Here is a 23,922-nt window from a genome sequence, read left to right as displayed (position 1 = left end):
AAGAACAAAAGAACTGCTCTGTGGTTCAGATAAAAGATGATAATAGCAGAAAGGGAAGGGAGGATCAGATGTTTTAAAAGTTCAGTTTGCTGCCATGGTGACAGATTAGATGGGTATGATAGAGAACACAGTGATACCCAGGACATTAATTAGAATGTATTTGGTTCATGAAGAGAAAACCTATCTTGAATGGTCTTGAACAATGAAGGAGATTCATTGATGTACATAATAGGAAAGTTTAGTCAGGGCACTGAAATGATTTATGATTCTCTTAGCACTGTCATTCTAACTTAGCTTTAAAATTCTACAAGTGCAAACCTTATTTCTCTAGAGGATGAAATTATGCCTGTATCCTGTATCCAGAGATCCAGCCCAAATCTTGAGCTTCATGTTAACTAGACTAATCTCTCTGGTTGTTGTAAAACAGCTGGATACTTGAACAAAATGTGGAGCTGAAATTGAAATAAAGTTCCTTTTTTTTTTTTTTTAAAGATTTATTTATTTATTTATATAAGCACTGGGTACAGTCAGAAGCGTGGGAGGGTGAGAGAATTCACCAGAGCCAGAGCTGGGAACAGAACAGGCAGACTGATGATACACTACTGAGGGGAGCAGCGGGTGGCAGGAGAGGTCTGTGCGCCATGTGGGACCCTCGCCCAGTGGCCGGGGATCGGACCGGCACTGCAGAGACTGCTGGCAGCTTCGCAACCCAGCGCTCAACTGCTGCGCCACCGGGGAGGCCCTGAGATAAAGTTCTTTTGATCCGTATAGCTGCTACAGAATGGGGAGGTATCATTGGGGAATTGAGTATAATATCCCTAAAGGTTTTTGTGGTAGAAGATGATCTTGACTGAAATAGGAAGTAGGAATAGTTTTGAAGGAGAAAAGGCTAATGAATTTGACTTTGTAGGGGTCAGGTAGGATACCAAGCTGCAGGAGCATTTCTGAATGAGGGAGCAGCCTCAGGAAAGCCTCTGAAGAGGGAAGCAACTGAACTTATTCTAGGAATTGAAATAAGACCCAGGAAAAAGAATAACTGTAAGAAAGAAAATATCAAAATAACAAACAATTATGAACCAGAGACACTCTATGGGGGGTGGGGGGTAGGGAAAGGAGGGATTTGGGTCAAAATAAGGGGGTTGTAATTGTATGGGGAATATAAAAATCAAATTTAAATTAAAAAAAAAACTCTTAGAGATAAAAAAAAAAAGACCATTGAGGGTGACTTCTAACAATGGGAAGACTAGATAAAAGATGAGGTTGGAAAGGGAGGATTATGTCTTTAGAGACATGCTCAAGAGTTTAAATTCTAGATGCAATGGGAGTCATTGAAAGGTTTTGACCAGTTAAGAGACATGATTTAGTATGTGTTTTGAGCAGATCTTGTTGCTTTATGGAGATTAAAATACGTGGGATTGGAGTGAATACAAGAATGGTTAAAGGCTATGCAAGTGACCCAGACTTGAGGTAGACTGGGGTTTGGGGAAGAAAAAACAGGCAAGAAATATTTTGCTACTAGAGTTTATTCTTAATAATAAAGTAGACATAAGAATTGAAAGAGATGAAAGAGTTAAAAAGACTTTGAGTTATCTGTCTTGAATTGCTGACTGAATGCACATAATAAAGGGAAAATTGGAGGAGGAATAAGTTTGAGAGGTGGTCACTCTGCAAATGCAAGGTTTGAGGTGTCCATTATCTTCCCAGATAGCTGGCTAAATGATTCAGAGCTCACCCTGAGGATGTGAAGTTGATATCCTTACCAGTAAATTGATATTAATCCCTCAGGAGGGTGATAAGACTCAAGTCTCAGGATTTAAGACGCCCAGAGAAAAGAGAGTGTTTTCCATAGTCTCTGAAGTTCAGTCATTTTTTTCATCTGTAGTTTTGAAATTCAATCTATTATATGTGTTCACATGATTTTGATAGTTGAGTATCATAATTCCTTAATATATCTGTGTTTTTCCTTCTCTTTTTGACAGATCTTGGGCATGTAGACTGAAATAATAATGAAACATGCCTTTCATGTTTTACTTTGAAAAATCTGCTTAAGCAGTTGAAAACAGTTACTGAAACTACATTTCATTCTTTTTCTTTCCAGGCTGACTTCTCTAAACTTTTCTACTTACATGTACATTTTGCAGAAACCTATAGACTTGTGCTTTTTAAAATTAATTGTTTTTAATATGTCCTAAATGTGCATGATACAAAATTCAAAAGATACAGAAGGTTCTTCCTACCTTAACTCTGAGCCAACCAATTACCTTTCCTGGAAGTAAGTCATGTTTCCAATTCTAGTGAATCATTCCATATCAGTTTATATTAGTAGTTGCATGGTACCCTTTTCTGTGGGCATGTCATAAGTTATTTACCAGTTTCCCATTGTAAACTTAGGTTTTTGCTGACTGTTACTATGCTGGAAGCATAGAAAAAAAATTCACTATAAGTAATATCATTTCCCAGAGGTATGAATATATCAGGATAGATACCTAGGAGTGGAATTGCTGGATCAAAGATTTTATACACTGTAAATTTTGATGGATGTTGCCAAACTGTTCTTCCTCTAGAAGTTATATGATTGCACTTTCTTCTAACAATGATTGAAAGTCCCTTTTCCTGTCATTTATGCCAACATAGTGAGTTGCCAACTCCTTGATCATTGCTGCCAATCTGAGAGAGTTAAAAAGTGCCTATCTCATGGAACCCTGTGGAATTTGAATGACATATAGTGGCTTCAATTAGATTTTATTGAATTAGTAAAATAACTCTTTTATGATTATCAATACATATATGTATTTTATATAGTTTTCTTTTTAAAAAAGCTACAAGCCATTTTCAAGTGACTGGAGAACATTATTTTATACTATATTTTATATATAATTTTATGATATATTTTTAACATATTTTCCATATTTTTTCTATAATACAGATGCTTAATTTTCAGAATTTTAAATTACTCTGTATCCTTAATTTGCAGGTTTTATCTGAGAGAACTAATATTGAATTTTGGGTTTGTGCCAACATCATTCGACTCTTTAATGATGATAACACAATCCCCTTCATTATACGTTATCGAAAAGAACTCATTAATAACCTTGATGCTGATGCCTTGAGAGAAGTTCGGCAAACCCTAGAGGAACTACGGTAAGAAATCTGGAAAGGGAGGATCCTAAGTGTAGGTGGAAAGAGGGTATGTGAGACAGTGAGGTAAGATAGTGAGGAAGTGAATGACCATGTATATTGATAGTTTCAATATTTGGTTTTCTTAAATTATTGTAACCTGGATCTAGACCTCTTCTGACAGAGGATGTCAACTCTCCTTTAATTTAGCAGTGTACAGGGTCCCTCTGCTGGTGTGTTTATGAATGGCGTGTGTATCAGCAAAAAGATGGTTTGTAGTCAACACATGTGCTTCAGAGTTTGACTCATCTTCTAGAAATGATTGTGCTGATGATGGCAGAATTAGGAATGCTGGTAGGAAACTCAAAACAAAACATTTTATTCTAAAGCTTCAACAGCTTGCATATAACTGTCCTTTTAATATTATAAAGTCTCTAAGTGGAAAGTTCTCTAGAACTATAGAATTTGGTAGGGAATATATATATATTTACTTTGTAATCTTTTAAAGAACATGGGGATTTATTATTAGTGGATTAAGTATTGTATGGTTATATCTTATTAAATAGGAAATGCCCTATTTAAAAAAAAGTATGCTGCTGGACTTACCATAATAACTCAGAAATACATACATTAAATCTATAAGCATCTATGTTATTCAGTAAAGTTTATGGAAACCTCACTCTTCACTATTCATGCATTTATTGCATGTCTTCTACATGCCAGCTGTCTTGCTATTAATATGTGTGCTCCAGATCTATAAAAAGGAGAATTAAAATTGGATATAATCCTATTATCAGGCCATTCTAAATAAAAAAAAAAAAATCTGAGGATTATATTTACAAGCCTAATAAGCTTCCTTTGATTTTGTGGGAACTTGTAACTTACTAATTTTTCTCCCCTTTTGTTGAAGTTCCTTTAGTGCTAGGAGGAGTAAAATGCTAATATATGGAGAATTATATTTTATTGAGGGGCAAAATCGGTTAACCAACAGAGAAGTATAAATGACCAGCTAATCAAGTAGTCTCAGGAACAAATCTGCCAGGTCTAGGCTAGAGCAGTCAAGTAGCAGGGGAATGTAAACTAGAGATCTCAAGTCCTGTCTAAGAGCAACAGCCTCTGCGCCTCTCCAGCAGGTTACTGACACGCAGGGTGGTTTGCTCACTGGCTGTATCTTCCTATTCCTGAAAAGAAGCTGTTAATCTGGATTTTTTGTGAAAAATTTCTGGGCCAAACAAACCATCTACAGACCACATTTGGAAAGCCAGCAGTTTACAAATTTTGAAGTGAACTTTCTGGTTGAAGGTAGTAAAGAAAATCTGAGAGATTTGGGATCTGAAATTGGGGAAAGTGTCACAAAGGAGAGTAATTTTTTTTTTCAAGTATTAAAGATTCTAACTGTGTTTGGTTTTATAGGGTATAAGTAGGGTCCTTATTTCATCATTATTAATTTTTCTAATAAAAAAATTTGTGTGCAAGAGTTCCAATTTCAGAGAAATACTTCTTGAAGTAACTGGGGACATTGTGACTTAAAATATCATTTTATATCATAGAGAGATTCCTTTTTGATACTGAGGTATTGTCTCTTAAAGTTGACATTCTTTCCAAGTAGAGCATTTGTTTTTAATTTGTTAATAGTTATCCGTAAGTGAATAGTGAAACCAATGTAGTAGATTATTACTACTTTAAATTGAAATAGAGAATTGAGTGTATAAGAGTGTAATTTATATAGTAATGGTGAATAGTGTTTCATGCAATGGTTTCAATTCATATTTGCTTGTGTATATTGGATTGCAAGATAAAATATATTTCTTAGAGAGGGTCACTATTAAAAAAGTGAATTAAACAGTATGGTTATGAGCAGTAAGAACAGTTTCCTGTATTTTCTCTAAAGATGCCCCTCTTCTTTATATGCAGGCTAATGGGACATTATTGGCCTTGAGTCAGAAGGACTCCAGTAGGCATCAGCCCCTGAAAACTCTATGGGGCTACCAGGACTAAAAAATGCATTAAAGTTTTTTAATAAAAGGACTGTATAGCCTTCCTCTTTAAGTTACAATATTTCACTTTTAGTTTATTTTTTATAAGATGATTTTTCTTTTCCATCAATGAATTTTGACAATTTGTTTTATCATCTCTATTATTTCAGACACATTTATTAGGCAGATTCTATAAATAGGAACAGATAATTAATTAGGATGAGAGGCATTTAATATAACGGTAGGATTGCATATTCACAGTGAAGCATCATTGTGGAATGGTGGAACAGCTCTGCCCTGCCCCTGCCCCTATCCCTGCCCCTGCCCCTGTCTTTGCCTCTATCTGGGCATTGGTCTCTCTGCATTGATCAGCTTTTCTCCATGGAATACTGGTTTTTAATAGGAATGGTATTTAGAAACCAATTATAGGTACTAGGTCTGCCCAACCTGAGTAATGGCAGTGATAACCAATAGTAGTGAGCACACCTACCACCTAAAAACTTGGTTTCTAAGTATCATTCTCCTGACTTAAGAGCTGGGATAGAGAGAACAAAAGATGAGCCTGGAATATCTTGTCCCAGAGAATGAAGAAGTGCTCAAAGAATGATGGAGACGTGTCAATAGGACACAGAAGCTAGCTTGAAGGGGTTACTTCTGAACCCCTTCAAGGAGTTACTTCTGAGCCAAATCTAAACAATTTGAACATTAAAATAAATGACAATAAAGGATTATAACCACAAAAAGAAAGAAAGAAGGGAAGGGGAGGGGAGGGAGGGGAAGGGACTATGAGTCTGTAGTGGTATAAATAAGTCAGCAAATACAGTTTAATGAGGAATGGGATAACCAAAGTACCTATTCACAAAATACTTCTTTACAAACAATAAAGAGCATCTGTACCATGGAGAAACCCACAGGCACTACCTTAATTTAAGAGGTAATGGGGAGGACCTCCCCTGGTGGCGCAGCGGTTGAGTGCTGGGCTGCAAAGCTGCCCGCAGCCTCTGCAGCGCCAGTTCGATCCCTGCCTGGTTCGATCCCCGCCTGCCGGCAAGGGTCCCACATGGTGCGACAGACCTCTCCTGCTGTGCCCACTGCTCCCGTCAGCAGTGTATTTCATCAGTCTGCCTGTTCTGTTCCCCGCTCTGGCTCTGGTGAATTCTCTCACCCTCCCTCACTTCTGACTGTACTCAGTGCTTGTATAAGTAAATAAATAAATAAATCTTAAAAAAAAAAAAGAGGTAATGGGGAAGTGAAAATAATTTGCCACCTATTGGCTATAGTAAGAACACAGTATCATTTCTGTGATATTCTTGTCAATATATCATCTGAACCAAATTGTGGGCAACATCAGAGAAACCTAAGCAGGGAGGCATCCTGCACAAAACAAGTCTGTAACAATCTAAAGTATCAGAGCTTTGCAAATGAAGTAGAGACTGAAATACACTGTTGTAGCTTGAAAGAGACTATAGACACCTGGTAATTACATGCAACCCATGACCCTTAACTGAAGTCACATTATTGCAACAGTGGTGAAAACTAAATGATGTTTGAGGATTAGATTATAGTAGCATATCAGTATTAATTATCTGATTTAGATGACTATTGTTATTAGAAGAAAATTTTTATTTAATAGAAAATGCACATTAAATTATCTGGGAGTGATAGCAACTTATTCTCAAATAAGGGGGAAAATAGTTCTTTTCACTTCATCTGTAACTTTTCTGGAAGTTTGAAGTAGCTTCAAAAAGATACTTTGACAAATAAGTCTTGTATATTAAAAAAGATTTTATTTTCAGAGCTGTTGCAAAGAAGGCTCATAGTACAATCCAGAAAATTAAGAAGGAGGGGAAGATGTCTGAGTGCTTGTTAAAAGCCTTACTGAACTGTAAAACTTTTGAAGAACTAGAACATGTGGTAAGGAACCATTTTTTTAATCTTTTAATGTGATACCTGATTATAATTTGATGGGGTCTTTTTATAATTAAATAAGACCTGGAAATAGAAAACTAAATTCATCTGCCATCATTATTTAATTCAACAAATTATTTATTCTTCATTCAATAGACATCTATTAAGTGCTTTTTTTGTGCTAGGCACTTGGCTTTGCAAAGATGAATGATGCATAGTCCTCGTGTTCAAGGAATTCCCAGTCAAGCTAGGGGAAAGGATAGTAGATCACAGAAGTGTCAGCTTAAGGGGGAGTGATGAACTGGAGGCCGAAGTGTGAGCTGCTTTAGCATGTAATTGGTATTTAAAACATGAAAATTGAAGGTTTCACTCAAGGAGAATTTGTGGGGTAGGCAGGTCAGAACCAACAATTTCGAAATGTAGGCAGAGACAGGGAGAGCATAAGAAAGAGACATGGAAGAATAATTGTAGAGCATGTGGAGAATCAGCAGGTGATGACAGCATGGGAAATTAGTGGAGAGAGTTGGGAGGGGGCAATGACCCATAATTAAAGGACCTCCTTTGGTGGCGCAGCGGTTGAGCGATAGGCTGCGAAGCTGCCCGCAGCCTCTGCAGCACTGGTTCAATTCCCGGCCGCCGGCGAGGGTCCCACATGGTGCGACAGACCTCTCCTGCTGTGCCCACTGCTCCCCTCAGCAGTGTATTTCATCAGTCTGCCTGTTCTGTTCCCCGCTCTGGCTCTAGTAAATTCTCTCACCCTCCCGCGCTTCTGACTGTACCCAGTGCTTGTATAAATAAATAAATAAATCTTAAAAAAAAAAAAAAACCCAAAACCCATAGTTAAAAAATAAAAGTAGCGGGAAGCTTGGTAAGATAAGAATTTAGAAATGTGTGTTTGGTAGTTTGGGTATCACTGAATCTCTGTGACACCACTTTCAGCAAGGCTGTGTGTAGAGAACTAGGTGGCAGCAGGTTGAGGAGTCAACATGAACTAAGAAGTAGAGGCACTGTGTTGAGGGCTTTTAGAGGCTCTTGCTTGAGCTTAAGAGAAGTTTGAGTCCCTGCATTCTAGGCGTTGAGATTTTAGGATGAATGAATCCCACAGATTACTTTTTTTAAGCATATAAGTACTTGTGAAGAATCAGATGAGTAACCGCCTTCATACAGCTAGTGTTACTAGTTAGAAGGGAGAAGAAAGGGTTGAGAAAAGGATGTCTTTAGCATCCTCACCATGTCCTTCACTGTTGTGTCCTAATTTTAGCGTTTGCTTTTTAAAACCCAATGACGTGTATGTTTTCTGACTTTTTTTTTTTCAGTCAGCGCCATATAAAACTGGGAGCAAAGGCACCAAAGCTCAGAGAGCAAAGCAATTGGGATTGGAAGGAGCTGCCAGGACACTGCTTGAGAATCCAGGGCAGCTCAATCTGCTGTCTTACATTAAACCCAATGTAAAAGGTATTGGCTTTACTTAGAGAGGTCATCTCTGTTTTTCTTTTTTGGAATTTGAAAACTTATAAAAATTATCTCACTAAGGGCCTCCCTGGTGGTGCAGCAGTTGAGTGCTAGGCTGCGAAGCTGCCTGCAGCCTCTGCAGCGCTGGTTCGATCCCCGGCCACTGCGCGAGGGTCCCACATGGCGCGCAAACCTCTCTTGCCATGCCCACTGCTCCCCTTAGCAGTGTACTTCGTCAGTCTGCCTGTTCTGCTCCCTGTTCTGGCTCTGGTGAATTCTCTCACCCTCCCGCGCTTCTGACTGTACCCAGTGCTTGTATAAATAAATAAATAAATAAATAAATAAATAAATAATCTTTGAAAAAAAATTATCCCACTAAGTAATAACTATATAGAATAATTTTATAACATGAAAATAACAAATGATGCAGTCATTTGCATCTAATTAAACAAAACCCAGTATACTTCCTGCTTAGCCATTCTGCTTTCCTCTTTTGATGAAGTATTTGTTCTAGTAGTCTTTTGCTTTTTTTCTACTTATCTATTTTTAATTTATAAGTATTTCTTATTCTCTCTGTTTTATTTATGTTCCAGATATTTTGTCACAGTTTGTAACTTGTGTTTTCACTGTATTCTCTTTTGGTAAATAGAAGGTTTTTTTAGTTTTATTCTACTTAATTTATTAATCTTTTCAGCTTATTAATCTTTTAAGGTAATTGCTTTTTTTTTTCTTTTTAAAGATACCTCTTCACATCCAGGAATATAAAGATTTTCCAATATTGTCATATGAAATTTTTGTTCTATATCTAAGAATTTATTTGATTATAAAAGTCATATCTGCTTTTTAAAAAGAATACCAATGGTTCTGACATCGATGAAGTATAAAGTGAAGTTCTACCCTCACACTTCTCTCCAGGAGTTAAATGTTTGTCCTGTACTGAAGTTTACTTCCACATGTTTCTTCCTATCCCTTTTTTGTGTCAAAGAGAGATGAGGGAACAAGGCCATAAAAGAGAAGTGTTTCTAAGGAAAGTGACAAATGATCCCTGTCAAGATAATTGGTTTTATTGTCAAAGTGGGACTTAGAGAACTTTTTGAGTAAGAGTGACTTTTTTCAGGATTCTAATAGGATTGAATGGAGAGATAGAAGAGGTGATCCCCACCCTCATTCTAGTTTCCTTTGACCTATTGATTGTTTGGGTTAGGAGACAGAAGTGTCTGTAGGGGGCAGTCTCTGATAACAAAATCCACTTTGTGCTGAATTGTAAAGAAGCATAGGATACATAAACTGTTTTTGTTTTAAATAGTCTGGCAAATGTGAATTTGTGATTTAAAAAAATTTAGCATGTTTGTAAAAATGTGTTTATATACAAATACATCATAATATTTGTTTTGAAAAGAGCGATAATGAAATTTGAAATGCAGATTATATTATTTTGATTTGGAGATGGGTTGAAGTGAGTTAATTCAAGTTTAATATTTTAATGTATATTTTTAGTTAGATTTTCAAATGGTTGCAACGTTTAATATTTTATTAATAGCTGGGACTAGATAGCCAAGCATTAAAGTTAGCCATAGAGGGAACATAAGGTTTATAAATTGTATTCCCTGAAATGAAGTTTTTTCAAGGGCCCTTTCTATAGGAGCAAAATCTGTAATTTCTTCTTTCTGCTCTCATTAATGGTTTTTATTTTAGGTTCCATCTTTACTACTTAACTTGTCGCTCTTATGTTCTCATTAAACTTTGTGTAATAATGTTGTTTGGGACTCCAGGAATTTAGTGTATTGTGAGTGATTTTTTTAAAAAAAAAGATTTATTTATTTATGCATACAAGAGCTGGGGTACAGGCCAGAGGTGCGGGTTGTGCGAGGATTCACCACAGATAGAGTGGGGAACAGAACAGGCAGTTGACCGAAGTACACTGCTCAGGGGAGCAGAGGGCGAGTCAGGAGAGGTCTGCTGTGCCGTGTGGATTCCCCCCTGGCTGGCCAGAGATCGAACTCGTGCTGCAGAGGCTGCAGACAGCTTCATAAGTTGCATCTTAATCCCTTGCGCCACCAGGGAGGCCCCTATGATTGATTTTGTTTTTAAAGAAGACTGATCTAGGGAGATAGCTCACTCAAGAGCAAACATCTACTGAATGCTTGCTGTGTGCCACAACTGTTCTGAGTCCTCTTTCTATATGATTTTCAACCTCTCAAAGGTAATTTATTCTTAAAGTCCCTTGATAGGGAAATTCTCTTAAAATGTTAGCAGAATTTCTATTTATTTTAATGGCCAGATTTTTTCAACTTAAAGAAATTAAGTGACTTTAATAGTTAAGATTAATTATAATAATACAACCCAACAAGGCATTTTCTCTTTATTAATTACTGCATGATAAATAACTCCTCCTATTCTCTTTGTACCTATCAGTTATTAAAACTATAATCTCCAAAAAACACTTATGATACCCAGGGCTTATTTTAGTCAATCTTTAATGCAAGGAAAAAAAGCTTCATTACAAAAAGAACGATAAAGACAAGAGAAAGAAAACAATGCATGTGTATCTCTGTCAGTGTATAAGATGATATTTGGGGCATTGATATACAAGTCACTGCTATAAATTAGCAAACCAAGAGTACTTAGAGAGACCTTGACATACTTGGTAGACAGTTCATCTATGAAAATGAATAACCCATCATGGTTCTTGTTTCATGCTCATGAGATTTGAGAAATTTAAATGAGTCATGGAAAATGTGAGTAAATGTCTTATAAACCAAAATAGAAGTATTAGTAAAATTACTTGTAATTTTTATCATTGGAATGAAATGGTATATCTTGGGCTATGATCTACTAATATTTATTTCCCCTTGAATATTCTGTCGTTATAAACACTTCATTTCTATAGGAAACTGAGGCACAGAAAGGTCAAGTATCTTGTCTAGTGCTACACATTTGGTAGGAGGCAGTACCAGGATTAGATCAGCCAGCTAGTTCCAGAGATTCATTTTTCTCCACTGATTATATGGCTTGCCTGTTTGCTTTTGAGACTTGTTTTATTACAGAGGGAAGGTAGTCAACTGCTATGATACTTTTCTGTCTTAATTATCAATTTAAGGTTTTATTTTGACTGGAATAATTTTTTTTGTGGTTTCTATATTATAGACTTAAAAACCAATCAGTAGCTCTTGCTTTTGTTTTTCCTCTTGCTTCTAAAGGACTTTCAGTGCTCCAGGATATTGAAACAGGAGTGCAGCATATTTTAGCAGACATGGTTGCTAAAGACAAAGACACGCTTGACTTCATTAGGAAATTGTGAGTAACTCATAGATTTTTTTGCTTTGTGGATTCCTACTGTTAAGGGTCACATGGTTATTGCTAACACAGTGTTCATTAAAAACTTTATTTTCAGACTTTTTTTTTTAATAGCAAAACTCTTTGTTCAAACAACGGAGTACCTAATATGTAAAACAGATAAAAGTAAGGTTCTTTAATTGAATTTTGGGCAGGGACCCTGGAACTCTGCTGTTCATCCTCCTTACACTGAAGAACTTCAGTGAAAGGCTCTGAGGAACACAGCTTAAATATCACAGCATTACGTAGTATGTTGGAGATTCATACTCATTTAGAGGGGATGGCATTGTCTTTAAACATATTATGATACGTTTATTTAATTTTATAGTATTTCATATCTGGTATTCACTAATGATGGGTTAACTTGAGAATATTTAGTTCTAGGCATTGTAAAATGCTGACTTCAAAATGAATTAAACTGATAGAGCACCTTATCCTTGATGTCATGGCCCCTATTATTAAGAGATTAAAAACCCTTTGACCTAGAAGACCCTACTTGTGCTTATGGGTTTTATGCTTCCTTAGAAAAAGAGTAGTTAAAGCCCTATTTTTATATATCCTTTTTTCTCCTTTTCTGCTATGTACTAAGATAAGACAGGGCTTTGCCAGACCTCTGTTTTTCCTCTCCTTCCACATCTCACTGTGTGAGCGGTGCAGAAGAGAGGAAGGGCAGAGATGAACCAGCTCACTACTGTTCCTTCTTGGGGATTTTGATAATAAATGGAGAAAACTTATCTATTTTCTCAGTGTCTCTACCAGGAATAAGTTGAAGGAGAATTGCTCAGGTTTTTAAAAGTAATTGTACTGCTGAAAGTCGGTTCAATTTATAATGGTCATTGGAAACTGCCCTGATTCATGCCCTTATTTCCCTTCTTTTTTGGCTTTGATGGCTCTGACTGCTTAACTCAGTGGCTAAAGAAGGATGATGTCCAGACCAGAGTTATTGGTCTGATTCTTATAGATAGTTTTGGTTTCTTGCCTAACTGCAGATGGTATCTGAATTCATTTAGGCATTTTATAGGAGGATAGAGTTGATACATGAACGTATCTTAGGACCTATACTGGTATGAATAGGCAAAGAATTCTTTTTTCATCATCAATAATATTTTTATAGTTGGGCATCATTTTAAAAAAAATCTCATTTGCCTATGGCTTAGGTTTTTTACTAATTTTATTTTCATATAATTTTTTTTGCTAAGGCACATATTAATAACTACTTGTATTTTTTGAATATTTGTGTATTTAAACAGGTGCCAAAATAGATATATTTGTATCCAGTCATCTCTGGCAAAAGTGTCTTCAAAAAAAGTAAATGAGAAAGATGTTGATAAGTTTCAGCTCTACCAGAATTTTTCTTGCAATATAAGAAACATCCAACATCATCAGGTAAGTAAAGGAACAGCTAATGTATGTTGATAATAGTAATACTACTACTTTGGATTAACCTACTGCTTTCCTTTCCTTACTGAGGAACCAAGGAGTGTTAAGTCAGATATTTTCTTTATATAAGTGCTTATTAATCATATCCTCTCTAATTTACAAATGGGGAACTCAAGACCCAGAGAAGTTAGTGACACTAAGAATTATTAGCACTGCTGACAATATAATACCTCAGATATCTTGCTTTTCAATGATCTTTCTTAGTAGAATGCTTCCCAGTATACTTAAATTTCAGTTCAATTCTGGATCTTTTCCATGTGAAATGCAAGGTAGAGATAATTTGATTTAGAATAAAGTTGTATAATCATAGTCATTGTTTCTCAGTTTTTAAATTTCATTTTTCAATTTACTATTTTTTTTCCAAATTGTAGTCATAAGCTGTGCCTACATTGTAGAATGTGTCTTTTTAGTCATAAAGGAAAAAAAAGGTGTTTTTTTTTTTTTTTAATACTGATGTCTTCTTTGGTTCCCCTGTATTCCTGTTATAGGTGAAACCATCTGATATTTTCTTGTTAAATGAAGTATCGTCCACCTGTCTTCTGGCCTCCATGGTTTTTGTGTGGACTCAACTTTTAATCTTAATGAGGCCTTGCAGATGATAAATTATTTCTCTTAGTCATTCAAGATTCTTTGTCTTTGGCTTTTGGTAGTTTGTTTATAATGTGTCTCACTGTGGATCTCTTTGAATTTATCCTGCTTGGAGTTAGTTGTAATTCTTACTTTTGATCCTTTTTACTTCTATAAGGTATAGTAATGACCTCGCTTTCCATTCATGATTCAGTTTTGGGAATGTTTCCTTTTTTTTTAATCAATCTTGTAAATGGTGCCTCAGTTTTGTTGATATTTTCCAAGAGCCAACTTCTGGTTTTGTCAATATTCTCTATTGGTTTTCCATTCTTTATTAATTATCCTTTTATTTCCTCCCTTCTGCTTGCTTAAGGATGATTTGTTCTTCTTTAAGACGTGTTTAAAACACTTTTAATATATTAATTAAGATTGTGACAGGTTGAACTGAGTTTAATTTCTCCTTTTTCTACTTGCTAGCTTTCTGATTTGGGAAAAATTAGTCTTAGGAAAATTCTATAAAATGAGGATGATAATGCATACTGCATTGGTTGTTCTGAAGAGTAAATGAAATAATGTATTAAAAGTGCTTAGATGAGCCTGACAGTTTGTAAGTGCTCAATAAATGGTAATAGTAGTTGTTTAAGTATTCATGTCGGATTTTGTATGCTTGTATTTATCTTAGCATTTCCCCCCACTAATATGTCTTCAAACTGAAGATCATCAAACATTTTCAATTAATAGATTTTGAAATGAGATTTTAAATAACCAAAGTCTTTCCCTATAAATGTAATAGGATTTGTATCTGTATTTTATTTTTAAAAATTTGAAGAAAGTTAAAAGAAATGATTATTTTAGAGTAATTCTTGGTAAATAAATGAATACAAAATTGATACAATGTTATCCTGGAACTACCTAATTTGTTTCACAAATGCTGATTGGTTAAATTGATCATTTATTTTTCAAATCATCAGTCTTTTTTATATATGTTTGCCTTTAGATTCTGGCAATTAATCGTGGAGAAAATTTGAAGATACTGACAGTCAAGGTTAACATTTCTGATGGAATAAAGAATGAATTCTGTACGTGGTGCATCCAAAACAGGTCTGTTTATAGATTTTTTGCTGATTTTCCTATCTTTTGTTTCTAAAATACCTTATTGAGTATCTAGAGAGATGGAAAGATATAAACTATGTTAAAAACAAACTGGCAATGAATGCAGTGTCTTTTTCACATTAACGAAATAGTATATGTATTATGTTAAACTAGAAAATATCCAGAAAGGCACAAGAGAATTTTTAACAATGATTGTTTCTGGAGAGATGAACTTGACTTTTTCTGAAACAGCTGATTTAACACCTTTGACCCTACCTTCTAATGTGGGACAGTTACAGGAGCTGATTAAGCCTCTTAGATGGCAGCACACAGCCTGCTCTGTGACAATCTTCATCACAAAATGTCAGAACCCAGTGGCCTTTGTTGGCAACAATCGTGCTTCCCATTCCCACCCTAGATGAGGATGTTTGAGAAAATTTGGGGATGTGTTTGGGTTTGTCAAGCAAATGATTGGGACTGGCTGCTGGCCTTTTTAAAAAACTGGCTTTTAATGCCAGTGCTTGGGACAGGCCTGTAAAGTAAATTATTCTGCCCCCAACTGCCTGTCCTATCACTTTGAGAAAATACTATAATGAAATGTTGCTTTCTTCATATGGTAGCTTTAAGTGGGATTATTGCCTGTATCCATTTCTCTCTTAAGTGTGGGGACATGAAAGCTTTATGATTAGAAAAGTGGGGGAGAACGTATCTTTTTGGTGGTGGTTTAAACAATATAGTTTTGGAGGTTGAGCTATCTGAGACCAGGGTGCAGGCTAATTCTGGTCCTGGTGGGGGCTTTCTTCTGGGCTTGTAGACATCATTCTTGCTGAGTCCTCACTTGGGAGTGAAGGGAGGGAGAAGAGAAGAGAGAATGAAAGAGGGAGATTTGTGTTTTTCTATATAATTCTGCAATAGCTTTCCTTTTAAGGGCACTAATCCCTTCCCAAGGACTCTACTCTCATCACCTCACCTAAACATAATAGTATCCTGAAGGCCCCCTCTAAATACCATCACACTGGGCGCTAGAACTTCAACATGAATTTTAAGAGACTCAGTTAAGTCAAGCAGTGTTTTAGTAGTTTTTGATAATTTTCTTTGTTTATCTTAAGATATTGACCGTTATTAACGATGCTTTGGAGACTATTCCCAGAATAGAAAGTTTTTTCCTCCCTTATGTTTTATCTATTACCATGGTTACCAAGTTTTAAATGTAAGAACTCCAGATGACATAGTAATAATTTCCAGACATCACAGTCTTCACAGATTATATTACTTTGGTTTCAATAAGGTTTTTTCTCCCTTTTCTCTTCTACTTCCTAGTCCCAACTTCCAGGAGTTCTTTCATTGTCTCCTCGTTATATCAGTTTCAGTGTGGCTTTTCGTTTTTGCAGGTGGAGACCACGTGGCTTTGCAAGGCCAGAGTTAATGAAGATCTTGCACAGCTCCCTGGATGATTCCTTTAAACGACTTATTTATCCTCTCCTTTGTAGAGAGTTCAGGTATGTGTATTTTGTCTTATTGAACTATGTGTATTGCTTATTATTATGTATGGCAATAAACACACTAAAGCATGTAGTAAATACTTGTTGATTCTTTAACCTATCCAAAGAACTGAGTTAGAATCACAGTCTTTAAGCCTAGCTCACAAAACAAATCTCTTCATTTCAATGTATTTTTTTTTTTTATAGAGGCATGTTTTTTTTTTTTTTTTTATTTGTTTGTTTGGGTTTTTTTGTTTATACATGCACTGGGTACAGTCAGAAGAGCGGGAGGGTGAGAGAATTCACCAGAGCCAGAGCGAGGAGCAGAGCAGGCAGAAGGACTGAAGTACACTGCTGAGGGGAGCAACGGGCGGCAGGAGAGGTCTGCGCGCCATGTGGGACCCTCCTCCCGTGGCCGGGGAGCAGCCGGGGATGGAACCGGCGCCGCAGAGGCCGCGGGCAGCTTCGCAACCCAACGCTCAACCGCTGCGCCACCGGGGAGGTCCCATTTCAATGTATTTTTAAAATCTCGACTACTTAAATTCTCCCCCTTCCAGTTCTACAATACAGTCTTTCAGTTTGGCAACCAAATAGTTTGACAATAAAAGCAAATGGCTTTTATTGATTAGAAATTTGGCTTGGGAGAAACAAACCGAGAAGTTAATGGAGAACCTAGTTGGAGGCAGTTTTTTGAGGTAAGAGAGCCAAAAAAAAAGCATAAGGAAATTGGTGGAGCACATGATGAATTTTTAACTATGAAGAGAGAAAACTAATATATATGATTTTTAGCTGGAAGTCATTTGAATGAGTAATTATTCTCAACGATGAGCAAATATTAGGTGATTATTAAAGTGTTCATCTAAATGGACTAGCTGCACAAAGAGTTACAAAGATGATGAACTGCAAGAGGTGAGGTGTAGATGGTTTTTAGGGGAGGAAATGGAAATAAAAGAAATGTAGGGAGTCAAAAATCTATATTCTACTTCTCTAGTCTTGACCTTCTAGCCAATCTTTGGAAACCAGCTTTTCTCTCAATACAATATTCCTTCCTATATGCTATAGATTTTCTTCATTCTCACTTATTTATACGTTTCTGTAAAGGTTGTCTAGGAACCTTACATTTCTCGTCATCTCTTCAATCTCACTGGAATTTATTGCAGCCTATATAATGTTTGCATGTTTTTTCCTTTACTGGACTTGGCTGTTGCCTTCAGAGGTTCTTAGAGTAGGGAGTGAGAAGGTACTATTAAAAAGGACCTACAACTACTTTGTCCAGTTTTTTTTTACCAGGCTCATTTATTCTCATGATTCGTTCCTTTTAGTTGGGGTGTCCTTCAAAAATACAGTTTTCTTTTCGAATCCTACTTCATTTCAGGTCTGTATGAAGCAGCATATTTTGCCTAAGTGCTGGGGCATAAAATTTTAAAAATGGAATTCTTAATGAATGAAAAAAAAGAAAATTAGTAAAATTTAATTTCCTTTTGTATATTTTTTCCTTATTTTGCTTTCTCATGTTGCATATAATATCCTTTGGCTTTTTTGATAATTTGCATATATTTGATTTGAGTAACTTCACTGCTTATGGAATAATTTCATTGAGATTTAATGTAAGCAGTTTGGTGTGGGATTGGTTAATATATAATCTGGCTCTGACTTCCATTAACAGTGGGCAAGTAAGATGACTCTCTTTCTCTTTTTCTAAAATGCCTGTGGTTAAAAAAATATATCTTATTACACTCTTTAAGTTGGTTTGCAGACATTGTCTGCAGATGTGTCTCTTGATAGAAATGCTTGTAATTACCTGAACAGCAGTTGAGGGGGAAAACTCCCAACTGAATTTTTTAAAAGAAAATTACTTTAATTCTGCCAATTATAAAGAAATTTGTCCAATGTAGAAAAACTGAATGAATTAGTATAATTCAAAGAAAAATCACATAATTTTACTACCTAGAGATAACCATTGTTAACCAGACTTTTCTCCACTTTTATTTGTATATTGAAAGAGATCATGTTGACTATATTATTTTCAGCCATTTTATTTAGTTGACTACATATGATACATAGTCTACTCTACATCTTTTATTTCTATAACTTCCTGATCCTTCATGTCATTTTTACACCTAACATTTTCATGACTCCTACATTGTCAGTTACCAATTGCTGTCTATTTTACCACCCTTTCTTCTGTCTTGAATTTTGCCTCTTTTTGTATCTTTGATTACTGTCTTAGCTTAAGACATCATTTCTTGTCTGTGTTATTATGCTAGGGTTATAATCTCTGTCTTGTATTTTCTAATACATATTCCACATTGTGATTCTAAAATTTCCGTCTAATTATTTTATGTTTTCCTACTTAAAATCATTCTGGGAGTGTTCTTTGTCTCCGGGATAAAATCCAAGCTTTTTAGAAAAACATGCCTAACCCATTGTGATCTGTTTTTTTCTTGCCTGTATAGCCTTATGTTTTGATATTTCTTTTTAGCTTAGCATATGAAATCACTTGCTTTTCCTATAATGAGCCACAACCCTTTATTTATGCTGCTTCAGTTGCATAGAGTATTGTCTCCACTTCCTCTATTTGTTTGCTTAACTCTATTACTTATCTTTCTTGATCTCCTTTTAGGATGTTTTCCGAATCTGTCTCTCTCTCCATATGTTCCCATTAGCATAGCACTTCTCATTGTCTCATTCTTATCTGTTTATTTTTGTTACTTCCACTAGACAGTGATAGTCAAGGCAGGATCTCATCATTTCGACTGTATTTCTCCCACCTCTCATGGTACCTTATATGAGAATAAGAACTAATGCTCACTCAATAAAGTTTAAAGAAAGTTTTAAGAGAATATTTAGAAATACCTATAATGGTACTTTTCATATTGCTTGACTAAATACGGGGCGAATTACAGTGAAATGTTATAGATGATGGGGGAAAAGCCTTAAGAAAGTGAAGTAAGCCGGAAAAGCAAACCTTAGTAAGCTCTATGTGCCTTCAAATATGTAGACGTGTCTACTTCAACACTGATAGGGAATGTGCTTCAAATTGCTTTTGTACTCTCAGTTTTCTTGTAATCTGTTCTAATGGAGAAGATACACGTTTAATAAATTCTTATGAATTTTGGAAAATAATGTTAAGAACTTTCATTAAGTAAATGGATGATGTAAAACTCCATCCCAAATATCCTCAAGTCCATTATAGGCAATTTTTTTGCCCCTAGAAAAAGAATTATAACTTAGAATATTAATAACTTATCTAGATAAAACTGGGAAGTTATTTATATATGGCATGGTTCTGGACTGGTTATTAGTATCTGTAGCCATGTCTCATCACTATGAGAATGACAAAAGAGTAGATGTATGGAATGGGGATGAGTAAAAAGATGTCATTGAGACATGTAAAGATGAAGTGTTGATGGAGGAGACTTATGATTTCATAGTTTATCTCTAAATTTGTATTTATCTCTTTAATGAGCTAATCTATTAAAATGGAAATTTGGCATCTCGTGTGATATCCAGATTTTGATATACTTTCTCTTTCATATACACAGATATTTATATACAGACTTAGTATATAAAGGAGAACATATAGAACAGGAATATAGGAATGACAATCAAATTTGCTTGGGAATTGTTTATAGAGTCGTTACTGCAGTTAGCAAACAGTATTTTGTATATGATGTTTTTTTCTCTTAAGTTGTTTGTTTTGATAAATACTGTTAGGAATAACTATAAAATGAATTTTGTTCTTTCCTGGGAGAATGTTTGGGTGGATGGGAAGCTAAATGCTTTTTTCTTTTTCTGTTGTAAAGAGCCAAACTAACGTCAGATGCAGAGAAGGAATCAGTAATGATGTTTGGAAGGAACCTCCGTCAGCTCCTTTTAACAAGCCCTGTTCCAGGACGCACTTTGATGGGAGTAGATCCTGGTTACAAACATGGTTGCAAACTAGCTATAATTTCTCCTACCAGTAAGCATATCTTTCAGCTTTTCATATAAAAGTTTTTTGATTGGTCATATGTTTCATTTTATCTGTTTCATGAGGATTTGGAAATAATGTTAATTTCCAAGTCTTAGAAAATGGCTTTCTCATATACAGGGATATGGAAGCCAGAGAATCAAACCTTATATTTGACCTCTTTATGGAGGTAGTATGTTCAACATATTACCATCATTTTTGTCTTCTCCTATGTCATAAAACATGTTGAAGCTTAATTAGCCTCAGTCTTTAATAACTATCCCCATATTCTATTTATTGTGTATTTATATAGCACACATTTTAATTCTGCATCTATTTTATTTTTTGAGTAAAAATTGCTTTTTAAATTTTTTTTATTTTTTTTAAAGGCATATATTTAATAAATGTGAATAAATACCTTATAAATACATAATATTTTAGAGAGTTTTGATACATATTGCCAAATTGCTTTCCAGCAAAATTTTTTTTTTTAAATAATAAATTTTATTTTTATATTCCCCCATACAACTGCACATGCCCCATTCTGACCCCACTCCCTCCCCTCCTGGCCCCCACCCCCCAAAAAGTGTCTCTGGTTCATAATTTTTTGTTGATTTTGATTTTCACTTTCTTATAGTTATTCATTTTCCTGATCCCTTATTTAAGTTTTCTAGATTCCTGCTATGAGTGAGACCATCCGGTATTTTTCTTTTTCTTTCTGGCTTATTTCGCTGAGCATGATCCCTTCCAGCGCCATCCATGTTGCTGCAAATTGCATGTGTTTATCTTTTTTGAATGCTGAGTAATATTCCATGGTATATATGTACCACATCTTCTTGATCCAGTCATCTATTTTTGGGCATTTGGGCTGTTTCCAAAGCTTAGCTATTGTAAACAGTGCTGCTATAAACATAGGGGTGCAGGTGTTCTTTGGAATTGATGTTTCTGTGTCCTTTGGGTAAATACCTAGGAGTGGAATTGCTGGATCATATGGAAGCTCTATGTTTAGTAGGTCCAGAAATCTCCACACAGCTCTCCATAGTGGTTGGACCAGTTTGCATTCCCACCAACAGTGCAGGAGAGTTCCTTTTTCTCCACAACCTCGCCGACATTTGTTGTTGCTAGTTTTTTTAATATGTGCCATTCTCACTGGTGTAAGATGGTATCTCATGGTAGTTTTGATTTGCATTTCCCTGATGACAAGTGATGTTGAACATTTTTTCATATGTCTGTTGGCCATTTGCATTTCCTCTTCAGAGAAGTTTCTTTTTAGCTCCTCTGCCCATTTTTTGACTGGATTATTTTCTTTGTTGTTGTTGAGTCTCATCAGCTCTTTGCAGATTTTTGTGATCAGTCCTTTATCATTAGTGTTGTGTGCAAAAATGTTCTCCCAGTTGGTGGGGTTTCTCTTTGTTTTTGTTATTGTCTCTTTTGCTGTGCAGAAGCTCTTTAATTTGATGTAGTCCCAGCTGTTTATCTTTGCCTTCACTATCTTTGCTTTGGGTGATGTGTCTGTAAAGACGTCTTTGATATGCAAATCACGTAGTGTTTCACCGATATTTCCTTCTATGTATTTTATGGTTTCAGGTCTTATGTCTAGTTCTTTAATCCATTTTGAGTTGATTTTTGTGTATGGTGTGAGGTAGTGGTCAAGCTTCATTCTTTTGCATGTAGCAACCCAGTTTTCCCAGCACCATTTATTGAACAAACTTTCTTTGCTCCAATGCATAGTCTTTGCTCCTTTGTCAAAGATTAGTTGACCATAAATCTGTGGGTTTATTTCTGGATTTTCTATTTGATTCCATTGGTCTGTATGTCTGTTCTTGTTCCAATACCATGCAGTTTTGATGATTATGGCTTTGTAGTATAGTTTGAAGTCTGGGAGTGTGATGCCTCCATTCCCTTCTTTTTTTTTCAGGAGAGCTTTGGCTATTCAGGGTTTTTGGTGATTCCATATGAATTTCATCAATAATTGTTCTATTTCTTTGAAGAATGACATTGAAATTTTGATTGGAATAGCATTGAATCGGTATATTGCTTTTGGTAGGATGGCCATTTTAATAATGTTTATTCTTCCAATCCATGAGCAGGGGATGTCTTTCCATTTCTTTGTGTCTTCTTCTATTTCTTTTAACAGTGTTTTATAATTTTCTTTGTATAGGTCCTTTACCTCTTTTGCTAGATTTATTCTCAAATATTTGATTTTTTTTGTTTCGATAATAAAAGGGATGGTTTTTTTTATTTCTTCTTCTTCAGATTTATTGTTTGTGTATAGGAAGGCTACTGACTTTTGCGTGTTGACTTTGTATCCTGCCACTTTACTGAATTGATTGATAAGTTGAATTAGTTTTTCTGTGGAGTTTTTGGTGTTCTCTATGTATATTATCATATCATCTGCAAATAGTGATAGTTTGACTTCTTCTTTTCCTATTTGGATTCCTTGTATGTCTTTCTCTTGTCTTATTGCTCTGGCTAGGACTTCCAGTATTATATTGAAAAGCAGTGGTGGGAGTGGACATCCTTGTCTTGTACCAGATCTTAATGGAATTGCTTTCAGCTTTTCACCATTGAGGATGATACTGGCTGTTGGCTTGTCATATATGGCCTTTATGATGTTGAGGTACGTTCCTTGTATCCCAAGAATTTCAAGGGCTTTTATCATGAATGGGTGTTGCACTTTGTCGAAAGCTTTCTCAGCATCTATTGATATTATCATATGGTTTTTATATTTCTTTTTGTTGATGTGTTGGATAACGTTGTTTGATTTTCGGATGTTAAACCATCCTTGTGTCCCTGGAATGAATCCTACTTGGTCGTGGTGAATTATCTTATGGATACATTGTTGGATTCTGATAGCTAAAATTTTATTGAGGATTTTTGCATCAGTGTTCATTAGGGAGATTGGCCTGTAGTTTTCCTTTTTTGTGTTGTCCTTATTCAGTTTTGGTATTAGTGTAATGTTGGCTTCATAGAACGTGTTTGGTATTATCCCTTCCTTCTCAATTTTTTGGAAGAGTTTGTGAAGGATAGGCACTAATTCGTCTCTGAATGTTTGGTAGAATTCATTTGTAAATCCATCAGGTCCTGGGCTTTTGTTTTTGGGAAGGTTTTTGATTACCATTTCAATTTCGCTGCTTGTAATTGGTCTGTTTAGGTGTTGTATTTCTTCTTTATCTAGCTTTGGGTGATTGTAGAGTTGTAGGAATTTGTCCATCTCCTCTAGATTGTTGAACTTGTTTCCATATAGCTGTTCATAGTAGTTACTGATTATTCTTTTGATTTCTGCTGTGTCCGTTGTGATTTCTCCTCTTTCATTTATGATCCTGTTTATTTGTGCTTTCTCCCTTTTTTCCTTTGTGAGCCTGGCTAGGGGTTTGTCTATGTTATTGATTTTTTCAAAGAACCAGCTTTTGGTTTCATTGATCTTTTGGATTGTTTTTTTAGTTTCAATTTCATTTATTTCTGCTTTGGTTTTTATTATTTCTTTTCTTCTACTGGTTTTGGGGTTTTTTTGTTGTTCTTTTTCTAGATCTTTGAGCTTCGAGATTAGGTTGTTTCTTTGAGTTCTTTCTTGTTTTTTCATGTGAGCTTCTATTGCTAT

At 35.5% G+C, this 23,922-nt stretch overlaps 1 protein-coding gene across 1 annotated transcript in view; it reads left to right on the top strand.

The window, feature by feature from the left end:
* The window catches only part of SRBD1 (S1 RNA binding domain 1), a gene marked incomplete at its 3' end in the record, with an annotated part of 172,066 nt that overhangs the window by 22,419 nt on the left and 125,725 nt on the right, over positions 1-23,922 (top strand). Inside the window, exons 5-12 of the mRNA XM_084235269.1 lie at positions 2,975-3,141; positions 6,890-7,007; positions 8,318-8,456; positions 11,654-11,750; positions 13,040-13,175; positions 14,794-14,897; positions 16,280-16,387; positions 20,176-20,333. Of these exons, the coding sequence (XP_084091395.1) occupies positions 2,975-3,141; positions 6,890-7,007; positions 8,318-8,456; positions 11,654-11,750; positions 13,040-13,175; positions 14,794-14,897; positions 16,280-16,387; positions 20,176-20,333 (1,027 nt within the window). The remainder of the gene's footprint in view (positions 1-2,974; positions 3,142-6,889; positions 7,008-8,317; positions 8,457-11,653; positions 11,751-13,039; positions 13,176-14,793; positions 14,898-16,279; positions 16,388-20,175; positions 20,334-23,922) is intronic.

The sequence above is a fragment of the Talpa europaea genome (assembly GCF_964194135.1).
Source record: "Talpa europaea genome assembly, chromosome: 6".
Classification (NCBI taxonomy): domain Eukaryota; kingdom Metazoa; phylum Chordata; class Mammalia; order Eulipotyphla; family Talpidae; genus Talpa; species Talpa europaea.
Note: the sequence above shows the minus strand (reverse complement) of the source record. Positions and strands in the feature narration are given on the sequence as shown.